The sequence below is a fragment of the Oryzias melastigma genome, linkage group LG4 (assembly GCF_002922805.2).
Source record: "Oryzias melastigma strain HK-1 linkage group LG4, ASM292280v2, whole genome shotgun sequence".
Lineage (NCBI taxonomy): Eukaryota > Metazoa > Chordata > Actinopteri > Beloniformes > Adrianichthyidae > Oryzias > Oryzias melastigma.
In genome coordinates, this window is record NC_050515.1 from 30,005,608 (window position 1) to 30,026,542 (window position 20,935).

General features: G+C 43.7%; 3 protein-coding genes across 3 annotated transcripts; 2 read left to right on the plus strand and 1 right to left on the minus strand.

Moving 5' to 3' along the window:
• Positions 1–8,246: 8,246 nt before the first annotated feature.
• Positions 8,247–13,197, minus strand: LOC112136762. Its single transcript, XM_024258652.2, has 3 exons — positions 13,184–13,197; positions 11,570–12,608; positions 8,247–11,480 (listed from the first exon to the last, which is right to left on the minus strand). The coding sequence occupies exons 1-3, from the start codon at positions 13,195–13,197 to the stop codon at positions 9,765–9,767; spliced, it is 2,769 nt and encodes a 922-aa protein (XP_024114420.1). The 3' UTR covers positions 8,247–9,764.
• Positions 13,198–17,074: 3,877 nt separating this feature from the next.
• On the plus strand, positions 17,075–18,391 carry LOC118598723 (WD repeat-containing protein on Y chromosome-like). Its single transcript, XM_036211753.1, has 2 exons — positions 17,075–18,274; positions 18,367–18,391. Exons 1-2 carry the CDS (start codon positions 17,109–17,111, stop codon positions 18,389–18,391), a joined length of 1,191 nt encoding a protein of 396 aa, XP_036067646.1. The 5' UTR covers positions 17,075–17,108.
• A 52-nt stretch (positions 18,392–18,443) lies between these two features.
• On the plus strand, positions 18,444–20,159 carry LOC118598714 (the record flags this gene model as incomplete). The annotated part of the gene is given in 1 exon segment (XM_036211716.1): positions 18,444–20,159. A coding segment is annotated over 1 exon segment (1,647 nt), but the record flags the coding sequence as incomplete, so codon positions are not given.
• Positions 20,160–20,935: the final 776 nt, after the last annotated feature.

Sequence of the window (20,935 nt, forward strand, 5' to 3'; positions counted from 1 at the left end):
AAAAAAAACACAAAAATGTAACGTGCACCTTTAAGGTGCTTCCACACTGGCCGCGTCAATCAAGTGCACACTTTCAATGAAGAGTCAATATAAACACGCGCACACCAGAATTCCTGGCCTCCAAGTCTGGAGGGAGGATGAACGCGCTTGCTACCCAGGTTTCTAAGTCGGACATTTAAAAGGACAAAGTTGTGAAAACAAAAGTCTTCAGAAAGATTTGGGGGATTTTCACCGCTTTTACTTTTTGCTCCGAGGTTCTTCCTGTTGTAGGTGGCAGATGAGCGCTAATGAACAGTAAAAATACAATAGAAGAAGAATCTCCTCCCCACCACTGCGTGACCGCGCTGCTCCGGTGTGGATACCACCAGCTGAGCGTGCGTTCAGAAGCCGGCGTAGACCGTGTTCTTGGACGCACCTCACGCAGCCGGTGGGCAGGTGCACACAGATCGGCCGCGTGCGGTGCGTGGCAGGGAGGAGATTATTCTTCTATTGTATTTTTACTGTTCATCAGCGCTCCTCTGCATCTACAATAGGGAGAACCTCAGAGCAAAAAGTAAAAGCTGTGAAAATCCCCCAAATCTTTCTGTTTTCACAACTCTGTCCTTTTTAAATGTCCATCTTGGTGTCATATTAACCAGACCGGACACAAACCGTAATGATTCATTTCTCCTTTGTGATCACGTTTGGCACTTCTGTGCTTTGAAGCAGACTCCGCCCACAAGCAGCTCCCAAATCAGGCTCCCTGATTGGTCACAGCTCTGAGCTGCTGCGACTGTGCGTGGAAATCTTGAACCGGATTGAAGATTCAGCGCGCGCTCAATGCGTGCCGATTTGTACGTGGAGCTCGCGACCCGACTTCAAAACCCGCGTAGCAACGTGCGCTCACGTGCGCTCCAGATGCATGGACCAGGAATTCTGGTGTGCGCATTTTTGCATTGACTTTTCATTGAGGGTGTGCGCTTGATTGCGCTCTGACTCAGCCGGCGTGGAAGCATCTACACTCATCTCACAACAACTGGAAAACGTAAAGGATGTTTGTGTCATGTTTGTCCTCCTACAGAAACCGTATTAAAACAAAAACTATATTTCTCTCCTTCATTTTTTATCATTTTCAAACATTTTTGAAAAAGCGCCAGTGAGCCACTAGGCAGTGCTTAAAGAGCCGCATGCGGCTCCGGAGCCGCAGGTTGCCGACCCCTGACTTAAGAGGAGCCTTCCCCAGCATTCTTCGCCAGTTCGTTGCCTTACCTGGTGCAGTACCCTGGCCTCTCATGTTTGAACGCTTATGCTGTTACGACTCTTTGCTACATCTCACCTTAGAAAACCTCTGTCTCCAGATCTCTGTCATCCACGTGCCGACCTGGGTCCAGCTACGTCTCGTCTACTCTGCCACGCCAAGTTCACTCCTCGCCACGCTCCATCGGCTGCACTCGCCTGGTTGTTCACCCTGTCACTCCAGTTCACCGCAGATCTTCATTCTTCATCTCAAGTCTGCAACTCCATTCCAGTCCCGGCTCCAGCTCCAGAATCTCCACGGACAATAAATACTTTCCAACTACTTCCGCCTTTCGTCATCCTTCTGGGTTCCAGCATCTGGGTCTATCTCGCCACGTCACCATGACACTTCACTTTAAAAAGGGGCGGTGACCGCAGAGAACTCCAAAGTTTCCTGAAGAAAACCTGCTCCAGACCAGCTTTCGTTCACAGACTCAGTTACCATAGTGATTGATTCTGAGTTCAGCTTAACCCGCTTCTTGAAACGGGCTTGGTTTCACCCACTTTCACAGGTTTAAGTTACCTCTGTTTCTGAAACTGAAAACTCAGAGTTTTACTGAGTTTGGAGTTCACGAACTCAGAGTTCCAACAAAACCTGCTTCTTGGAACGGGCCCCTGAACTACTACTAACTTTCTTTATCGGACTTTCAGGCTCACCTATGGATCTGGTGGCAAATCAACTTCTACCTCTCAATAAACCCTTTTGATTCTAACCTGTTCATTGCTCTGCTTGGGTTGTCCTCCTGAACTCCTAGCAGAAGTTGTTTGATGTTACAGCACTGATTGAATTCATTAAAAATATTGGAATCTAGGTTTGGGGTCAGACCATTTGGCTTTAAGAATATGGAATTTTGCCAGTAATGCTAATAAAACCAATAAAACAACAATGTAATAAAATTACAATCTTTGCCAATAAGTTAACCCAGAATAATTTCTTTATCAACATTTTTTTCTTTCTTTTTGTTATATTTCCTAATTTCCAACTTCCATTCAAAACATATTTGTATGTATACAGTCCACAAACAGAAGGGCGGGGCCTTTACAATGGAGCTACAGAGCATGAAGATGTGGGACTTGTGCAAGTTAACCAATCACAAAATTTAACTGGAATACCTAATTTCAACCTCTAGGGGGCAGCACACAGATGGTTTTAGACTAGGGATGTAAAGATTAATTGGTTTGTATCGAAAAATTGATACAGTACTATAAAAGTGGTAGTATCGGTTGAAAACAACAGATACAACGAGATTCTGTGGGTAAAATGGTGTAAAACCGATCTGGAAGGTAAACAACCAATTTTTGCAAACTTAGTATATCTTCCTTTTGTGCTCTTTGTCGCCGCCTTGCTATGTGACATAAGCAAGAAGACGCCCAATCACAACCTTCCTTCTGCCCGTCAACTCAGGGACTATCGGCTGAAAAGGAATAAGTGACTTTTACCGGTCTGTGAAATAACTTTTTACTTTTGCATTTTTCTTCAATGTTTTTTAGGTAAATGGAGATAACTTTTAAATCATTTTATTTTTTTAATGCTTTAGCTTTTTTTTCTAGAAAAAAAAAACACACACAAAAAATCTGCTTTTATTCTCTTTTTCCCCTTCCTGGTTTCCTTTTAGAAATTGCTTTTTTTGTGCTAAGTTTACTTTATTTATTTTCATTTTATTTTAATAATTATTTTTGAAGTTTTTAGTTTGTAAATGACCTTTCATTATTACTAACCTAAGTGTTTTCTTCAATAGTTTAGAAGTTCCAAAAAGTTTCCTCTTTGCTTCATTATACTATTACATACCATCCCGCTAAATCATGCATTGTTCACTCTTGAAATCCACTGTTGGCCCTGCATAGGAGTATTGAAAAGGTCCTGGTGCTTGGAGGGTTTGGAGTGCTGCCACAGATAATGAAAGGGTCTGCATGGCTATAATGATACATTCATCTTTTGAGAATGGTAGTTCACATGTTCTCCTCGCAACTTGTTGGCCAATCCTACACCAGGTTCTTCCTGTGTTTGGTGCAGATCATGAATAAGCTTCCAAACAGCTCGTCCTCCTGGTGTACAGATTGCTCCAAGGATTCAAATATATTCCCAAACAGTTTGAGCATATGGCATGTGTCTAGGTTGTGTGATCAACATTTGGCCGGCTGAAGCTAGGATGAAAGTAACCACCAAGTGTAAAATTACAACCCAGACACGACACATTTGGTCACCCCACATTTGTAGTATATCCATCCATAATTACGACGTTCTCCTTGAAGCCAAGTGAAAAACCTTTTCCAAGCAGTGCTTCTGCTTTTAGACTTTAGCCTGCAGTCCACAGGTGAAGTAATAAGCAACTGTCGCTTTAAAGTGACCACGTAGCCCTCACATTACTACTAACACCTGGTGAGGAGGAGGAGGACCAGCTATAAAAGGACCTCTAGTTCTATTGTAAGGGTTTTTTTTTTGTTGTTGCTCTGCCAGGCATGTTGTAAACTGGTTCATTTGAGTTTAAAAAGACATAAAGGAGGATAAATACGAATTCTGGTGTGGACAGCAGTTTTGTACACCTTACATATGGTGTCAGAAGTGGGATGCCTGGTGTCCCGACAAGGCTGAATCTGACGAGGCTGAAGATGGCGAGCCGAAAGAGTTCCAAGCGGGGCCACGCCCGTCCCACAATGCAAACCAGGAGTCAAGCGGTGAAGGCTGAAAAGTGGAATCAGACTGGGAAACTGACGATGATGAAGATCCATCAGCAGGCCGTCCTGGCCCAAGTAGAGATGTGGAGCAGCCTACAATGGTGGAAATTCTCCAACAGTTCATTGGAGTGCAGCAGACCAGAGAAGAGGGGTTGTTGGCTAAACTGAAGAACCTGAGGATAGTTCTCCAGTCCCAGAATCAACCTGGAACAGACGTCAGTGACTCTCCACACTCAGCTAGAAGTGAGGCCTCCTTGTTGCCACTTCCAACTCCAGCGCCACCTCGTCGTCAGAGTGCTAATGCTGAAGTTAGCATGGATATGACCGCTGTACCCTCCACTTTGCAACCACCACCCTTTCAACGTAAGGACCCCAAGATGCTTCCATATCAACCTGGTGAAGATATTGAAAACTTTTTGCTACGTTTTGAAAGGATTGCCAGAACTTGGGGTTGGCCAGACACCAAGTGGGCGTACAGACTTGTACCTCTGTTGACTGGAAAGGCTCTAGCAGCTTATTCAGCCATGGATGAAGACCTTTCGGATTTCTTCTCAGAAATTTGAATGTAAACCAGAGTGTCAGAATTTTGTGTGGGTGATACCGAGGGATATTAGTCATTTGCAGATGACTGATGCTTCTCTTTCTTTTCTGTATGAGCAGGTAGAAAATGAAACTGACCCTGTCCCTTTAAACACAAAATGTGTGATAGAAAATGACATATTGTATGTACAAGGTGAAACAGATAAGCGTTTGGTGGTCCCTGCTGGGTGTAGGTCTATAGTTTTGCACCTAGCTCATACAGTTCCATGGGCAGGACATTTGGGTTGTCAGAAAACATATGCAAGGCTGGCAAAACGCTTTTACTGGCCAGCAATGTTCAAAGATGTAAAACATTTTTGTGCTTCATGCCCTCAGTGTCAATTGACAAGCTTAGGTAAGGGGAAACCAGCTCCGCCACAACCTTTGCCTGTTATTAGTACCCCTTTCCAGCGCATTGCCATGGACATTGTAGGGCCACTGGAAAAGAGCAGCTCTGGACACAGGTACATTCTTGTCATCTGTGATTATGCATCCCAGAAGCTTTTCCATTACGCTGCATCAAAACAAAGAACATAATTAATGCTCTGGTCCAGTTGTTTTCTCGTGTAGGAGTGCCAAAGGAGATCCTGACAGATCAAGGAACCAACTTCACCTCCAACCTAATGCTGCAACTGCACAAGGAACTGGGCATTAGGGGTATTCGATCAACGCCATGTCATCCACAAACCGATGGATTGGTGGAGAGGTTTAATCAGACCCTCAAACAGATGTTGCGTAAGTTTGTTGCAGACACTGGACGGGACTGGGACAAATGGCTGCCATTTCTTTTGTTTGCATACAGAGAAGTTCCCCAGGCCTCCACCGGATTCTCTCCATTCGAGCTACTATATGGGTGGCCAGTTCAAGGACCCTTGGATTTGCTCAGAAAGGAATGGGAGACAAACAAGATGCCGGCGCCTGAGGGAATTCTGTCCTACGTGCTTCAGATGAGGGATCGTTTGGAGGCCTACAGAGAACAAGCACAAGAGAGCCTTGCTAAAGCCCAGAAAGATCAAAAATGCTGGTACGACAAGAGGGCCCGTCAGCGTGAGTTGAAACCAGGTGACGAAGTTGTGATACTTTTACCATTGAATGCTAACAAACTCTTGGCTAAGTGGCAGGGCCCAAATGAAGTGATAAGACGGGTTGGACCTGTAACTTATGAAATAGCCCATCCAGACAAAGGAAAACCAAGCCGAGTCTATCACATAAATCTGTTAAAAGAGTGGTGAGAACGTGAGCTATCATCCTTTCAACAGACATTGCTGGTGTGTAAAGTAACTGGAGATGGTGATGAACCTGTTACCTGTATTCCCGAGTTTTCCTCTTCTATGCAGCCTGGTTTGGATCATCTTTCACTACAGCAAAAGCGAGAGTTGTTGGACCTGCTGGGGAAGGTTCCTGGCCTATTCAGGGATGGACCGGGAAAAACATCACTGGTCCATCACACCACCCATTTGAAAGATCCTGGTCCAATCCCACAGCGTCCGTATAGGATCCCCGAAAGGCTGACCCACTCCCTCAATGAGGAAATCAAGAAAATGATTGACCTGGGAGTCATTGAACCATCAGAAAGTGAATGGTCAAGTCCTGTAGTGATGGTCCCAAAGAAGGATGGGTCCCAGCGCCTCTGTATTGACTTCAGAAAGGTAAATGCTGTCTCTCGCTTTGATGCATACCCTATGCCTCGTGTTGATGACCTAGTGGAACGTATTGACAAAGCACACTAACTACATTAGACCTATGCAAAGGCTATTGGCAGATCCCGCTGGAAGCGTCATCCAGGCAATACACCGCTTTTCGAACACCAGCGGGTTTGTATCAATTCACTGTGATGCCATTTGGACTTCATGGAGCGCCCGCCACTTTCCAGAGATTGATGGAAACCCTGCTGAGAGGTTCAGAAGATTACTGTTCTGCCTACTTAGACAATGTTGTGATTTTTAGTAATTCATGGGAAGATCACATGTGTCACCTTGAAAAGGTTCTCAAGAGTATTGAGGAAGCAGGGCTAACACTTAATCCACAGAAGTCAAGAAGGACCTCTAGTTCTATTGTAAGGGTTTTTTGTTGTTGTTGCTCTGCCAGGGATGTTGTAAACTGGTTCATTTGAGTTCAAAAAGACATAAAGGAGGATAAATACGAATTCTGGTGTGGACAGCAGTTTTGTACACCTTACAATGTCTGATGAAAACTATTAATTTTGCCATTCTTGTTTTCATAATTAATGTAGAACTGCTAAATTCCACGAAGCACACAGCTTATTCAAAAAAAAAAAAAAAAAGGAAAAAAAAAAAAGCCACATATTTGCGATTAATCGCGAGTTAACAATGGACAATGCGATTAAAAATTTTAATCGCCTGACAGCTCTACTTTAGAGCAAATCTTTTAAGAAAATTTTGTTTGTCTATGAAAGAACATGAATGTCAGAGGTGGTGGTGTAGGACCCAAATGCAGGAGACCAGATTTGGTGGCAGAAACAAACATTTACTACATAAACTCAAATATGACAAAACCAGGAGAACACAAACCAGTGACGTAACAGAGCAGATGACCTGACAATGAAAACTGAAGACCAGACACTTAAATAGGCTGAGGGCAATTAACTAAACGACGACAGCTGTGGATGATTAAACCTGAACATGGGAGTGACAGAAAACAGTTCATGACAAAACAAGCACTGGAACATGACAGTACCCCTCCCCTACAGGGCAGATCCCAGATGCCCAAACATCTGTGAGGAGGGGACCTGGAGGAACAAAATACACAAGTCCAGAAGATAGGGCTACTGCAGCCAGACTGATGAGGGGTATTGGAACCCCTCCAGGGACAGACGTGGAGAGGAGCAGTTCTGGTGACTCTTCCCAGGGACAGGACACATGAAGGGGAGGAGTACCAGCAACCCTCCTCCAGAACAAGGAACAGCCAAGTGGGGGACGAGCGGTGACCATCCTCAGGGACAGGAAGGACCGGTCCCGGTGACCCTCCTCAGGTACAGGCACATGAAGACGAGCTGCCCCGGCGACCCTCCACAGGAACAGAACGGATGGCCCCGACAGTCCCCCTCAGGAACGGATTAGGTGGATGATGAAAAGCATGACGTGAAGACAGCTACAGGAAACCCCATCTGGCATGGCGTGGTGTTGAGTGGCATGGCATGGAAGGTTCTCCTGCTGGGTCCAAAGTGGTCAGGTCATACTGTCAGGGGTGGTGGTGGTGGTGGTGGTGTAGGACCCAAATGCAGGTGACCATTTTTGGTGGCAGAAACAAACATTTACGAAATAAACTCAAATATGGCAAAACCAGGAGAACAAACCAGTGACATGACAGAGCAGATGACCTGACAATGAGAACTGAAGACCAGACACTTAAATAGGCTGAGGGCAATTAACTAAACGAAGACAGCTGTGGATGATTAAACCTGAACATGGGACTGACAGTTCATGACAAAACTGAAACACTGTAACATGACAGTATTTAGTTTGGATTGTCAACAGAAGAGGAGGCAGCATCAGTCATGTTTATCCTCTTCAGACCTGATGTTCATCACATTCTGACTGATGTTAGTTCATTCTGCTTCACTGTGACTGTGTTTAGAGGATTCACTTAAATATTAGTTCCAGCTTTAACTTAACTAAGAAGTAAAGATAAATGCTCCTCATATTGTAATCACAGCATTTCAATAAGGAGAGAACTCAGAACTGCGTAGAAAATTTTAATTGTGATGATTTAACAGGCTGCATGAATAAGTCTTTTTGGCGATTGGGCTCTGGGCTGTAGAAATCTGCTTGATATGATGATCTTTGACCAAGTGAAGAGATCCCCCAAAAATATTAGGAAGACTTACCTCAGGTGAATCTTCCTGAAGGAACCGGTGGAAAGAAAATCATACATAGGATTTAATCAATGCAGTAAATTACAATTTTACATGAATCGATAGAATAGTATTTATAAACAACCATTGCATCTACTTGGGCCCTGATGACTGCAACTGTGTGTGTGCCCGCGACTGGGCTTGTGAGCTAGTGCGCCCGCAATCGGGCTTGTGATGCTTAAAGCTGGATGCACCCGCGACCGGGCTTGTGAGCTAGTGGGCCCGCGACCGGGCTTGTGATGCTTAGAGCTGGATGCACCCGGGACCGGGCTTGTGAAGCTACAAAGTCTGCAACCGTGAACTGCATCTGAAAGAAACTAAAGGCTGTTAAGGGAAACATGTGTATTATCTGATTTATGTACACGATGAAGTACCACCATCAGCTATTTGAAACTTACCAGATGTTAAGGTTTGAAGGACTTCTGAGCTGTGAGGATGGCCTCGTGATTTGGACGTATGTATGTTGCATAGGCAGCTGAGGACCATCGCCCCAGTTGTTGAAGGGAGGCTGAAGAGATGCCTTGAGTGGCAGCTGTTGTAGCTGCACCGATGCGAAAGGAGTGCCCCGAGTAGTGTTCTGGATCGAGGCCGATGTCCGCTAGAACGTTCTTCATGTGACTTATGAACCAGGATTTTGTTAGAGGGGAGTTAGCAGAGATGAGGAAAAGAGGTGAAAGAGGTGAAGGGCATTTTCTTAGTTTTAGATAAGATAACATGCCGCGATAAGGACAAAAACTAGAATCAACCCTTGCTACGATAATGGAACAACCTTTTTGAGCCTTTGTGCTTTTTAGAAACAGATTATAAAATTGAGGGTGAAAGGTTAGATCAGAAAAACAGATATCTGAATCAGGATCAAATGCGGAATTACATGTAAACTCTCCGCTTCTCAGAAAACCATAAAAAGCCAATAAAAACACAGTTTCTAGAAGTGCGTCATGATATAGACCAAACTTGCCTTTGCGAAGAACATTAATCATGGAGTGCAAAATGGAAAGAGTGATGGGTTTGCGTGAATCTTTGCCTGGCGGAGAGGATTTAGCAATGCCTTTTAGTAACAATTTGATAGAGGGATTGGAGAAGAAGCTCGACATATCCGGATTAGAACATCTGGCAACAAACTGCACGCCTGCTAGAGTGCTGCGAATGACCGATATTTTATGGTTTTTTACATCTTTGCAATGACAAATGAAGGCACAAATAGTAGAAATTAATATAGGATACAGGGGGACACGAAGGGAAAAACAAAATAGTGCAAATGATTTCCAGGCATATTCATACGACCTCAGTGTAGAGTGGGAAAGACCTTTTTGCATATAACGTTTTGCGGAGTGGATGAGGGAGGACAGTGGAGCAGTGGTCAATTTAGGATCAGAGATTTGAAAGGGGGAACTGCCAGTGGGGAAGGATGAGCCTCTGGACAAAGGTTCTTGAAAGCCTGGAAGTTAAAGCGAGAGAGAGAGTCGGCTATGAGATTACTATGCCCAGGAATGTGACGTGCAGTGAGAACAAAATTATGCGTGATGGAAAGCCATGTTAGGCGGCGCACGAAGGGCATGATGTTTAGGGAATCGGATCGACCTTTGTTTATTATGTGCACTGCTGCTTCGCTGTCGCTGAGGACAGTGATCCGTTTTCGAGCCCATTTGTTGCCCCAGAGGTGGCAAGCCACCACTATGGGATACAGTTCAAAGAGCGCAGAACACAGACTGATATCCTCAAACTCAACAGGCCAACGTTCAGCGAACCATTCCCCTTGAAAAAACCCCCCAAAACCTACGGAAGGAGCAGCGTCGGTAAAAAAACGCAGAGAGTCAGAGGAGAAAGCAACATCATCGTAGAAGAAAGACACGCCATTCCAAACTTTCAAAAACGCAGACCAAAAAGCCAGGTCAGAACGGCACCCAGCATCCAGGAAAACCTGATCCGATAGAGCAGGAACAGAGGAAGCCAACTCGAGAAGACGAGAAATGAAAGACCTACCCTGAGGAATAACTCTCATCGCAAAATTTAAATGGCCCAAGAGAGACAGGAGCTGACGCTTAGAGAAGGACGGAGAACTGAGGAACTCCCCTACAACTTCCCGAATGCGTTGAAGCTTATCTAGAGGGAGGAAAGCCTTCATTTCGACTGTATCGAGAACGATGCCCAAAAATTCCAGGGAGGTGGCTGGACCAACGGTCTTAGCAGCAGACAGGGGAACGCCCAGGGAACCGAAAGACATTCTCAACTTAGCCAGAGACGAGCCGGAACCGTCGGCAGGGGGATCAATTAACAGAAAATCATCCAGAAGGTGCAGAACAGAGGGGAGCCCCACGCGGTTCAGCAAAATCCAACACAGAGCATTAGCGAAGAGATCGAAAATGGCCGGGCTACTCCTACAGCCGAATGTGAGGCGAACAGCGAAATAGAACCGAGAATCCCACCTAACGCCAAACAGGTGCCACTGAGAGGGGTGAATGGGGAGCAATTTGAAGGCATCAGCAATGTCAGCCTTAGACAACCAGGCACCACGGCCAGCGAGCTTTATCAACGCAATTGCATCATCAACAGAGGCATAATGCAGGGAGAAGGGCACAGCAGGAATGAGACTGTTAATGCTAGGGACGGGGCCAGAATGAGGGGCAGACAAATCGAAAATCAAACGCTTCTTACCCGAGTACTTACGGGCGGCTACGCCGATGGGGCTAACGCGAAAGAGAGAAAAAGGGGGGGAAGTGAAAGGTCCGATTAAATAACCCTTTTTGCATTCAGCAGCCAGAAGTGCAGACACCACGAGTGGATCTTTATTAGCGGACAGCAAATTGCGACAAACGTAGGATGAGGACAAACCACCAGCAACGCCAACACGAAAACCCTGAGACAAACCCGTGAGAAGATGATCGACAAACGAAGAGTCCGGGTGAAGGGACAAGGCCGAAGCCAGGGCCTTCACGTCCACAGCCGTGGAGGGGTGAAACTTCAGGAGGGTTTGGAACCAAAGTCCCGAGTGTCTCTCGAAGCCAGTCGTGCAGAGGTCCTCGGGCGAAACCGGATCCTGGGACAAACCGATCTCGGATGAGCGTCGCGACAATTGCTACACACGTGGAGAAAAGTACAAGAAGGGAAAGAGCAAACACCAAAATTAAAATTGTTACAAATAGGACGCCCTTGAAAATAAAATACCTGGCGGCCACGCCTATCCGGAGTAACAGAAGCAGAAGGGAGAGAGGGAGGAACAGACGCAGCAGGGGCCTGAATCGGGAAGGGACAGAGCGACTGGTCGTGCCCAATATCACCGCAGGAGGCGCAGGAAACAGCCTTGACCCCCCCTGCCAGCATCACGAGCAGTTCGGTATCCAGAACCGACCAGTCCAGGCGAATGTTATGTTGAGCCAGAAAAAAGGCCGCTTTGCCCGAAAAAGACCTGTGATACTGATAAAACAGCGAATGTCCATATTTGAGGTTAAGATCCCCAATCAGCGCCAGGTAGCCGTCCAGCTCCGAACGCCGATCGGGATACACGGAGCAAACCACGTCCCTGAAAATTCCAAAGGCAACCAAAAACTCTCCGATGGACAAAACCCGAGAGAGCCGAGGGTCAGCATGCTTCGAAGCCCCAGCGGAAGAAGCGTCGTTCGACACGCCCAGAACGCCGTCAGGGGAAGGCAGCAGCAGGGAAACTAAGTTCACATCTTTACCCTGAAGGATCCTGGAGCGCAGGCGAGGAGAGACATTAGCCGCCAGCGGGACATACGCATGAGCCATGGATGGAGCAGGAACAGCAGTAGACAGCGAGAAGGAGGAGGTTCCGGGAACCGCCAACGCGTCGGGGCTGACGTCAGCAGGCCGAGAAGCCGGAAGCGCAGAACCCTCCAACACGCGAAGGCGGCAATCTATGGACTGCAGCAAGGAGGAAAGCGCCTGCAGAGACGCCGCCAAATCCGGCCGAGAGGAGGGAGGAGGAGACGATGCCGAGCGAGGAGCCGTGCGCTTTCCAGGAGGAGCTCTGGAGCAGGACTTCGACTTGCGCTTCCGACCGCGAGCCGCGGGGGCATAGGGAGCAGAAGCGGCAGGCACGGGGGAACCCTCGTCCCGGAAACCAGCGAGGCCGACAAGCTCCAGGATCTGATCGGCACCCAGGCCCGGCGCGGGAGTGACATTCACCGAAGCAAGCTGCTGGCGAACATCAGACTCGCGAAGGGACGCCAGACGGGAGCTACGCCTGAAGCAGGACCAGGCGAGGAATCAGATGCCCCGTCGGGGACGCCTGGAACGGACACGGGTACGGGATCGCAGTCGGAAGACGACATGACCGGCGCAATGTCTGCAATGCGGAAAAACAAAACGTCACTGAATTTAAAGGTAGACATTTGATTGTGATTGGCCATGAAGTGAGTGAGTACTTCGCTATTGGCTCCCGTGATTACCAATTGATGACGTGAGAGTAGCGATGAACGCCCTGCACACCTGGGAGAGTAGATCTTCCTTATTGAAATTGCGCCAAAGCTTCACTATGTGATCATATCAACAATTTGATTTAATACTAGAGGAAAAACTACGTTTTACACAATCATATTACTGTTGTGGTGTATTTTTAATGTGTATATAAAGACTACAGTAACTTAAGACTAAATAACTCTTATTAAAAAAGGTATCTTGGGACCACATAAATATAATGATCAAACAGTGGATGTTCAGTTCGTACTAAACTCGTACCACGGGAAAATATGTTTTCATTGTTGTCTAAAAGTCACTTCCACCGTTTTACAGATTGTGTGTAAAACACCAAGAACTCACCTGTACAGATTCATGATGTAAATAATCCACCGCGGTGCAGCTTTGCTGGAGAATTGAAGCGGTTAGCCGTTAGCATTGAGGAGCTGCAGCGGAGCTGTGGGCGTGAACTAAAGCAAATCGGAGGAAAAGCGGGTGAACTCGGTCCCGCCCCTTTTCCCCATATTTGGAACGTCCGTGTGAGACGGAGTTAACTCTAGCCAATATGGCTGCGGCCATGAGCTGAATATTCAGGCTTCATTTGGGGGACTGTGGAAGTCAATGGGTGACGTCAGAGATGATGCGTCTAATTATATATTAAGTCTATGGTGGAAACGAGGCATTAGAGAGCCACTCTGATGAACATGCTGTTTTTAGCATGTGCTAAAATGATGGAGGACATCTGAAAACAAAATTGAGCCTAATATTCACATTCTGTCTGTTTATTCATTGTTAATCTAGAGCAGAAAAAAAAATGCAGTTTGGAAAAGCTTGTGGCATGGTGAACCATACGTGTTTTTACCAAGAACCAGCAGAATCTGACAGGGGGGAAAAGTGACTTTTTTAGAGCAGAAATTCCACTTCAGTTTCAAATATCTGCTTTGCACTGTTGCTACTGTTGTAAAGCATTGCAGGATGCTGCTTTTCTCTTCATCCGAATGAGCTGATTTATGTTAATAATATCAGTGCAAGGCTGCATTTTTACACTTCAGAATCTGCTGAAATTTACCTGAACTCTGGCGATAACTGAAGATTTCAGCAGCCAAAAGAATGTAAATAGTAGAACTGAAGCTCCAGTGTAAAAGGGATAAAGCTGTCTTTTTTGCAGCTGTTTATGAAATACAGTCTTGATTGTCAGCTTAACAGATCGACATCTCTCACAAAACATTGAAGTCATAATGCATCACAATTATTAGCATACGCCGAGTAAATAAAAGGTACATGCTCAACCCAGTTGGGACTGCGCCATCTGTCTTGAGGGGTGTTGGGGTCAGTGGCGGATGTAGCAGTTTGGGGCCCCAGATGAACAATAACATTGGGTCCTCTGCAGCGGTTGCAATAATTATTTCTTTAAAAAATTTTAGACATCATCAATGTCAAGACTGCAAATGTTGTGGTATGAATGTAAAGAGTAAAGTCATACTTTAATGTTAAAAATAAATGTATTCTTCATATATTTTAGCTTGCTGTTATTGAATAGTCCATTGCTACACAGGGACGGGGGAGGACAAAACACTTTCACATGAGCAGTCATGTCATTTCAAGGATTTCTTTCTTTTTTTTTAACACAGAGTTAAATTATAATATGCTTCAAAATAATTTTAGATTTTTTTTTTAAGTGTACAGCTCTGCAAAGCATCGGGGGCCCCGGTAAGCACCTACCTTTGGTAAGTCCCCCCTGCCTTTGTCATCTGACTCACGTGAGTCTCAGAAGGTCAAACAGTAATTTTAGCTAAAGGCACCTGGAAGAATGTTGGTACAATGCTGATATCTGGTGGAGAATCAGAGGAAAAGCTCAACACTGAAGTATGAAAATCTGTCTTACTAGTTCTTAGTTCTGAAAATACTTTGAATTTTAGAAGAAATTGTTAAAAATACAGGAAAGCTTTCATTTTTTATTCCCGTCTTACAGTTTTTTTTCTTCTACGTGAAATAAATTACACTTGAAATGTCAAAGGTTTTGTGAAGACATTTTACTCAATTGTACATTATTTTATTTCTCACAGAAAATATTTTTATTCTCTGCAAAGTTTCCAAAATGTTGTAATTATATTACAACTCTTGTAAAACAGAATATCTTTTTTCTAAATTCATCCATCCATCTTCTTGACCGCTTCTTCCCTTTTGGGGTCGCGGGGTGCCAGAGCCTAACCCGGCTGCTGATGGGCGAAGGCGGGGTACACCCTGGACAGGTCGCCAGTCTGTCACAGGGCCTCAATCACACATCCATTCACTCTCACATTCACGCCTAGGGACAATTTAGAGTCACCAATTAACTTATGAAGCATGTTTTTGGACGGTGGGAGGAAGCCAGAGTCCCCGGTGAAAACCCACGCATGCACGGGGAGAACATGCAAACTCCACACAGAAAGGTCCCAGCCGGGAGTCGAACCGGGGCCTTCTCGCTATGAGGCAAGAGCGCTAACCACTGTGCCACCGTGCAGCCATTTTTTCTAAATCATCTCTGCAAAAAAACAGGCAATCTATGCGTGGACTTCTCACCCTCTCAAAGCAAAAAAAGCCTTTAATGTTTCTGAAAGGCTTTTATCCTTTCTTCATAAAATTTGTGCTTCTACGTCCACAAGATCACTGTTTAAAAGGCTTGCCAGGCTCGGTAACCTGATAACCACTGATTTGGAACCAAAAGAGGAGGATATTCATGAACGTGCGCTAAAACTTACCCGGATATGCAACATACCCTAATTTCTGGAACAGCGCCCAGGTGCCTGAGCTGAAAGCTGCTGCTGCTGAGTGTGGATCCGCTCTCCTACACCTGATCCTTATGACACCATCTGCTGTTAATCAATGATTGAGGATCCAAGTCTTTAGCACCTGAGGCAGCATGAGTCGCTTTTCTCCTTTAGAATCTGCTGGAATCACATTGATCACTTTAACGGTTGAAAAGTTACAGTAAATTAAAGAGCATAAACACTGCAGCTCCGGTGTTAAAGGGTTAAAAGAGATGTATTTCCTTGCAGAGTTGGCGGCTATTTTTACACCCTATTTTACACCACTTGTTTAATTCTTGAGACCAGGGTCAAAAACTGTCTATGTTTTCTCACAGAGCACAAAGTAAGGTGTCAATTTAAGGCAAGAAACTTTTAATATCCTCTTAAACAGTTTTTTCAAAATAGCTTGTTTTATTGGATATTCAGTGATCTTCCAGTATGATCAATATATTTCCCCTAAACTCTATAACTATGACCAGATGCTACAAAATCTGACAATATCTCCATCCTCATACAGACTGGTTGGCGAAAATATTTTAATATAAATCAGTCCATGGCCCAACAGGAGATGGGAACTACAATTGCAACTTAAAAGTCTGTCAGTCGTCATACTGTGATCGAAAGATTGTACTTGGATTGCGTCATATTGATGACAACTTGTGATAGTGCTGTGATGTCATCAATGTGACGTCATCAATGTGATGACATCATAATGATGACATCACATTGATGACAATGTGATGTCATCAATCTGATGACATCATAATGATGACATCACATTGTCATCTTTATGATGTCATCAATCTGATGACATCATAAAGATGACATCATTCAGTGTCATCTGTGTGACAGACGACATTACATCTCTCACACTGATGACATGATGACACCAATGTATGTCATTACCGTGACAGATGTCAACAAAGTGACACCAAATGTCATCAAAATGACATTGAGTGATCAAAGTGATTACAAGCTGAAAAGTCTGTAAAGAGAAGTTGTAAGGGGTGAAAAATTCATTAGGACACCTCAAGAGTTGTTTAAATCCTTCAAAGCAAAAGACCATGGAAAATAGCAAGTACAGCATGGAGCGCAGGTACTCGTCAGGTTCGGATTCTGACTTTGAAATTTCTGAAAATCTGTTGCGCAGCAATATAACAGGTAAAGATTTTTCAACTCGGACTGTCTCGGGGATTACTAAGCTCTTTGAAAAAGCAGATGTAGATGGAAGTGGAGGTCTTGATATAGATGAATTCTGTGTGGGAATGCAAGGTGTTTTTCCAGATGCCGGAAAAAACGATCTACGCTTATTACACATGAAAATTGACGCAAACTGTGATGGAGTTGTGGATCTTGAAGAACTTTTAGAATTCTTTGTAGGTCAACAAACAAAATCTCAGAATAAAGCAGAACTATATCCTTTCCCCCTATCGCCTGAATTGATCGCTCTTAGAATGTACAAACAAATTGTAAAAGTTTTGTCCATTCCCTTGCCTAACATGGATGACCCTAACCCAACATTACGGAAATCCAAACCATACAACAAATGCGATTATGTTGCTCTGACAGAAAACGGTATTGTGATGTTCTTGACTGATGGTCTTAAGAACTTGTGTAAACGTCTTGTTTACGAAAAAGGAGAGGAGACCGTTTATTCACATGTCAAATACCCATTGAAGGTTTATGATATGATTTACATTAAGGACTTTGATGAGCTGGCTGTTTCTACATCTGACGAGGAAGTGCTTTTCTTTGATTACAAAAGGCTTTATCAAGGTCTTTCTGGTATAAAATATTGTATTGTAAAAGATGACTGTATAGTTACATCTATTGATTACACTCGTATGAACGCTATGGGCATGTTTTCAATTGCAGATGAATCAGGATCTTTTACCATATGCATCAGTAAAGATGTTTTAAAAGGAGGCATCTTACCACAAAAACTGCTTAAAGACCTGAATGCAAAATACTATAAAGGCGTCTCTGTGTCGACCCTGTTGAAATATAAGACTGCAGATTTTCATACTTTCAGGATCTCACTTTTTTCTGACGTATTAGCTAGTGTGCAGTATATTCCTCTTATCCATTCTTATGTTGTCTGTGAGCGTTCAGCTAAGCGCATGACTGTTGTTAGTTGCAGATTTTCATCCTGTCTAGAGTACACAAGGATAAACACTACAACATTTAGCAGTGTAGGGCATTTAAGGTTCTTCAAATGCGCGAGTTTCACAAATGTAAGAGAGTTTTTGATTTCGGGTGGAGACGATGGTGTTTTACGAACCTGGGTAGTGGGCAAATTGCTATGTCAGCATAAACTGACAGGACACCAAAGTCCAATTGTCAGTGTCAAGTATAGTGATTTGGAGAGAAAAATTTTTAGTGTTTCAACTGACAAAAATGTGAGAATCTGGAATGAGTCAGATTTGACCTGTTTGCAGAGTTTCTTCGTTGATTGTTTGAAAACTAAAACTATTTCTGCTGTGTGCTACGAGGAAAGCAATAATGAGCTTATTGTGGCTGATAAAGATTTAGCAAGATGCCTTGGACGAGGAACAGATGCTTTCCAACAACGTATTTCAAGTCATGACTTGCCATTGTGGAATGTTATTTACAACAGCCATTACAAGCAGGTTGTGTCTCTTTCTCAGTATGGTTTCATAAGAGTGTGGGATTTTTTGACAGGAGAACTAGTTTTGCAGTTCAATGTCTTACCATATACACTTGTGAAGCCTGTTGCTATTATGTTTGATTCAACAGATCGCAAATTAATAGCACTTTCTAAAAATAAGGAAATAACATACTGGAACTTTAACAATGGTAAAGAGGTTAAAGTTCTCCCAGTAAAAATCCCAAATCATGTGACAGGCCTAATAGAAGAAAACGACACATTGTTTATTTCAGCAATGAACTGCAATACCATCTTTGTACTGGACTTAAAAGAAGGAAATCACAAATATTTGCAGCACCCTTTGTTGAAAGACACTTGTGCCATGGAGCTCCATCAAGACAGACTCATTACAATATCCAGCGACGGGAATGCAGTTGTATGGGATTTAAAAAGCTACAGAGTTTGCTTGTACTTTCACATCTTTGACAGTCCTGAAGTGCAATGTATAGGTGATGCAAACCAAGGCATCATATTTGAAAGGGAGCCTTTAATTAAAGACCTGGAGGACCCTGAACTCTTGGCTTTGAGTACAGGTTATAAAAACATGGGTGGACTTGTCTCTACTTCTCTACAACATAGGGAGACTAACAGTAAAATAGCTTCATTGCTTGTGTCATATGATGGTTTTGTCTTTGCCTGGTCAATTGACGCATGTGGAGGAGTGATAGCAAAATTTAGAGCAGTGACAGAGAAAAGTGCAAAGATTACCTGCATGACAACTGATACAACAGAAAATATACTACTGACTGGTGACAGCACTGGAATAATCTGTCTGTGGGACATTCAGGGATATGCTGACAGAAAAAAGAGTGACCCTGTGCCTCATGAAAGAATTAAAGGATGGCGCACATCGCTCTGTGCACCTCCACTGCTGAGATCTTGGCAGAGTGGTAACGATTGGATTGTGAGCGTTTTATTATGCCCCGATTGCGACGTTATAATATCTGCAGGATTGGATCAAAATGTCAAAATATGGAATATGAAGGGTGACTTTTTAGGGACCTTCATGAAGGACAGATGGGATCCCAGTGTCTTGATGTTCCCTGAGAGCAAAGACAGAAAAGAGTTTAAAAAGGTGAAGAAAACTGACGACGGTAAAAGAAAAATATTAGTAGAAAAGGATCCATTGGGACCTGCAAAAAAGGAACTCATGCATCTGATTCAACTAATAAAAACAGATAAACATGAGCTGGACAGTCTGAATTCTCGCAGTTACTTGTGTGAAAAAAACCAGACAAAAACTAAACCTGTTGCACGCCCACCTGTTTCTCAGAGAACAACATTACCAAGGACTAAAACTACCTTTGTAAAAACTGAAAGGACCCCCAAGACTCTTGAGAAGACAGCAGGACAATCACACATTCCAATTCTCAAAGATAAGAAAAAGCTAACAGAAACTAAATCTGTTGCACACCCACCTGTTTCTCAGAGAACAACATTATCAAGGACTAAAACTACCTTTGTAAAGACTCTTGAGAAGACAGCAGGACAATCGAACATTCCAATTCTCAAAGACAGGAAAAGGCTAACAGAAACAAAACCTGTTGCATGCCCACCTGTTTCTCAGAGAACATTATTAAGGACTAAAACTCCCTTTGTCAAAACTGAAGGGACCCCGAAGACTCTTGAGAAGACGGCAGGGCAATCACACATTCCAACTCTCAAAGATGAGAAAAAGCTAAAAGAAACTAAACCTGTTGCACGCCCACCTGTTTCTCAAAGAACAACACTATCAAGGACTAAAACTACCTTTGTAAAGACTGAAAGGACGCCCAAGACTCTTGAGAAGACAGCAGGGCAATCACACATTCCAATTCTCAAAGAAAATAAAAAGCTAACAGAAACTAAACCTGTTGCACGCCCACCTGTTTCTCAGAGAACAACATTATCAAGGACTAAAACTACCTTTGTAAAAACTGAAAGGACGTCCAAGACTCTTGAGAAAACAGCAGGGCAATCACACATTCCAATTCTCAAAGATAGGAAAAAGCTAACAGAAACAAAACCTGTTGCATGCCCACCTGTTTCTCAGAGAACATTATCAAGGACTAAAACTACCTTTGTAAAAACGGATGATGTTCCAAAGGCTCCAGTACGGACAACCAGTAGTACAGTCCAGCTGTCTCATATGAGAAGAAGCAAACAAAACATCATTCACTTGTCCCAGAAAAAGAGAAACTAAAAAAGAGCAAGCTTGCCCAAGTACACAGAGTTCTATAAAAATGAACACGCAGCAAAATAGAACAGGAAAAACAACAAGACGATACCTTTCCAGGTATTTTTTTATACATCTTTGGGTCGACATTGGATATAAAGTGGATTTTAAAAAAAGATTTCTGGAATTGATGTTGCATGGCGGTGACTTCAAACTTTATTAAGGGGAACTTACAGAAAGGGGATATACAGATAGATAGATAAACAGATAGATAGATACTTTATTAATCCCAAGGGACACCATCTGTGTCGTTAGGATTTTATGTTATCTATTTTTAATATTTTATTTTCATAGATCTTTTAGATGACATTGTAGGGGAAATGCTACAATACTATCTGTATTTGTTAGGATTTAGTTTATTCTGTAATTTAAAATTTCATAGATCTGTTAGATAACATCGTAGGGGATATGCTACAATACTATTTGTATTTGTTAGGATTTAG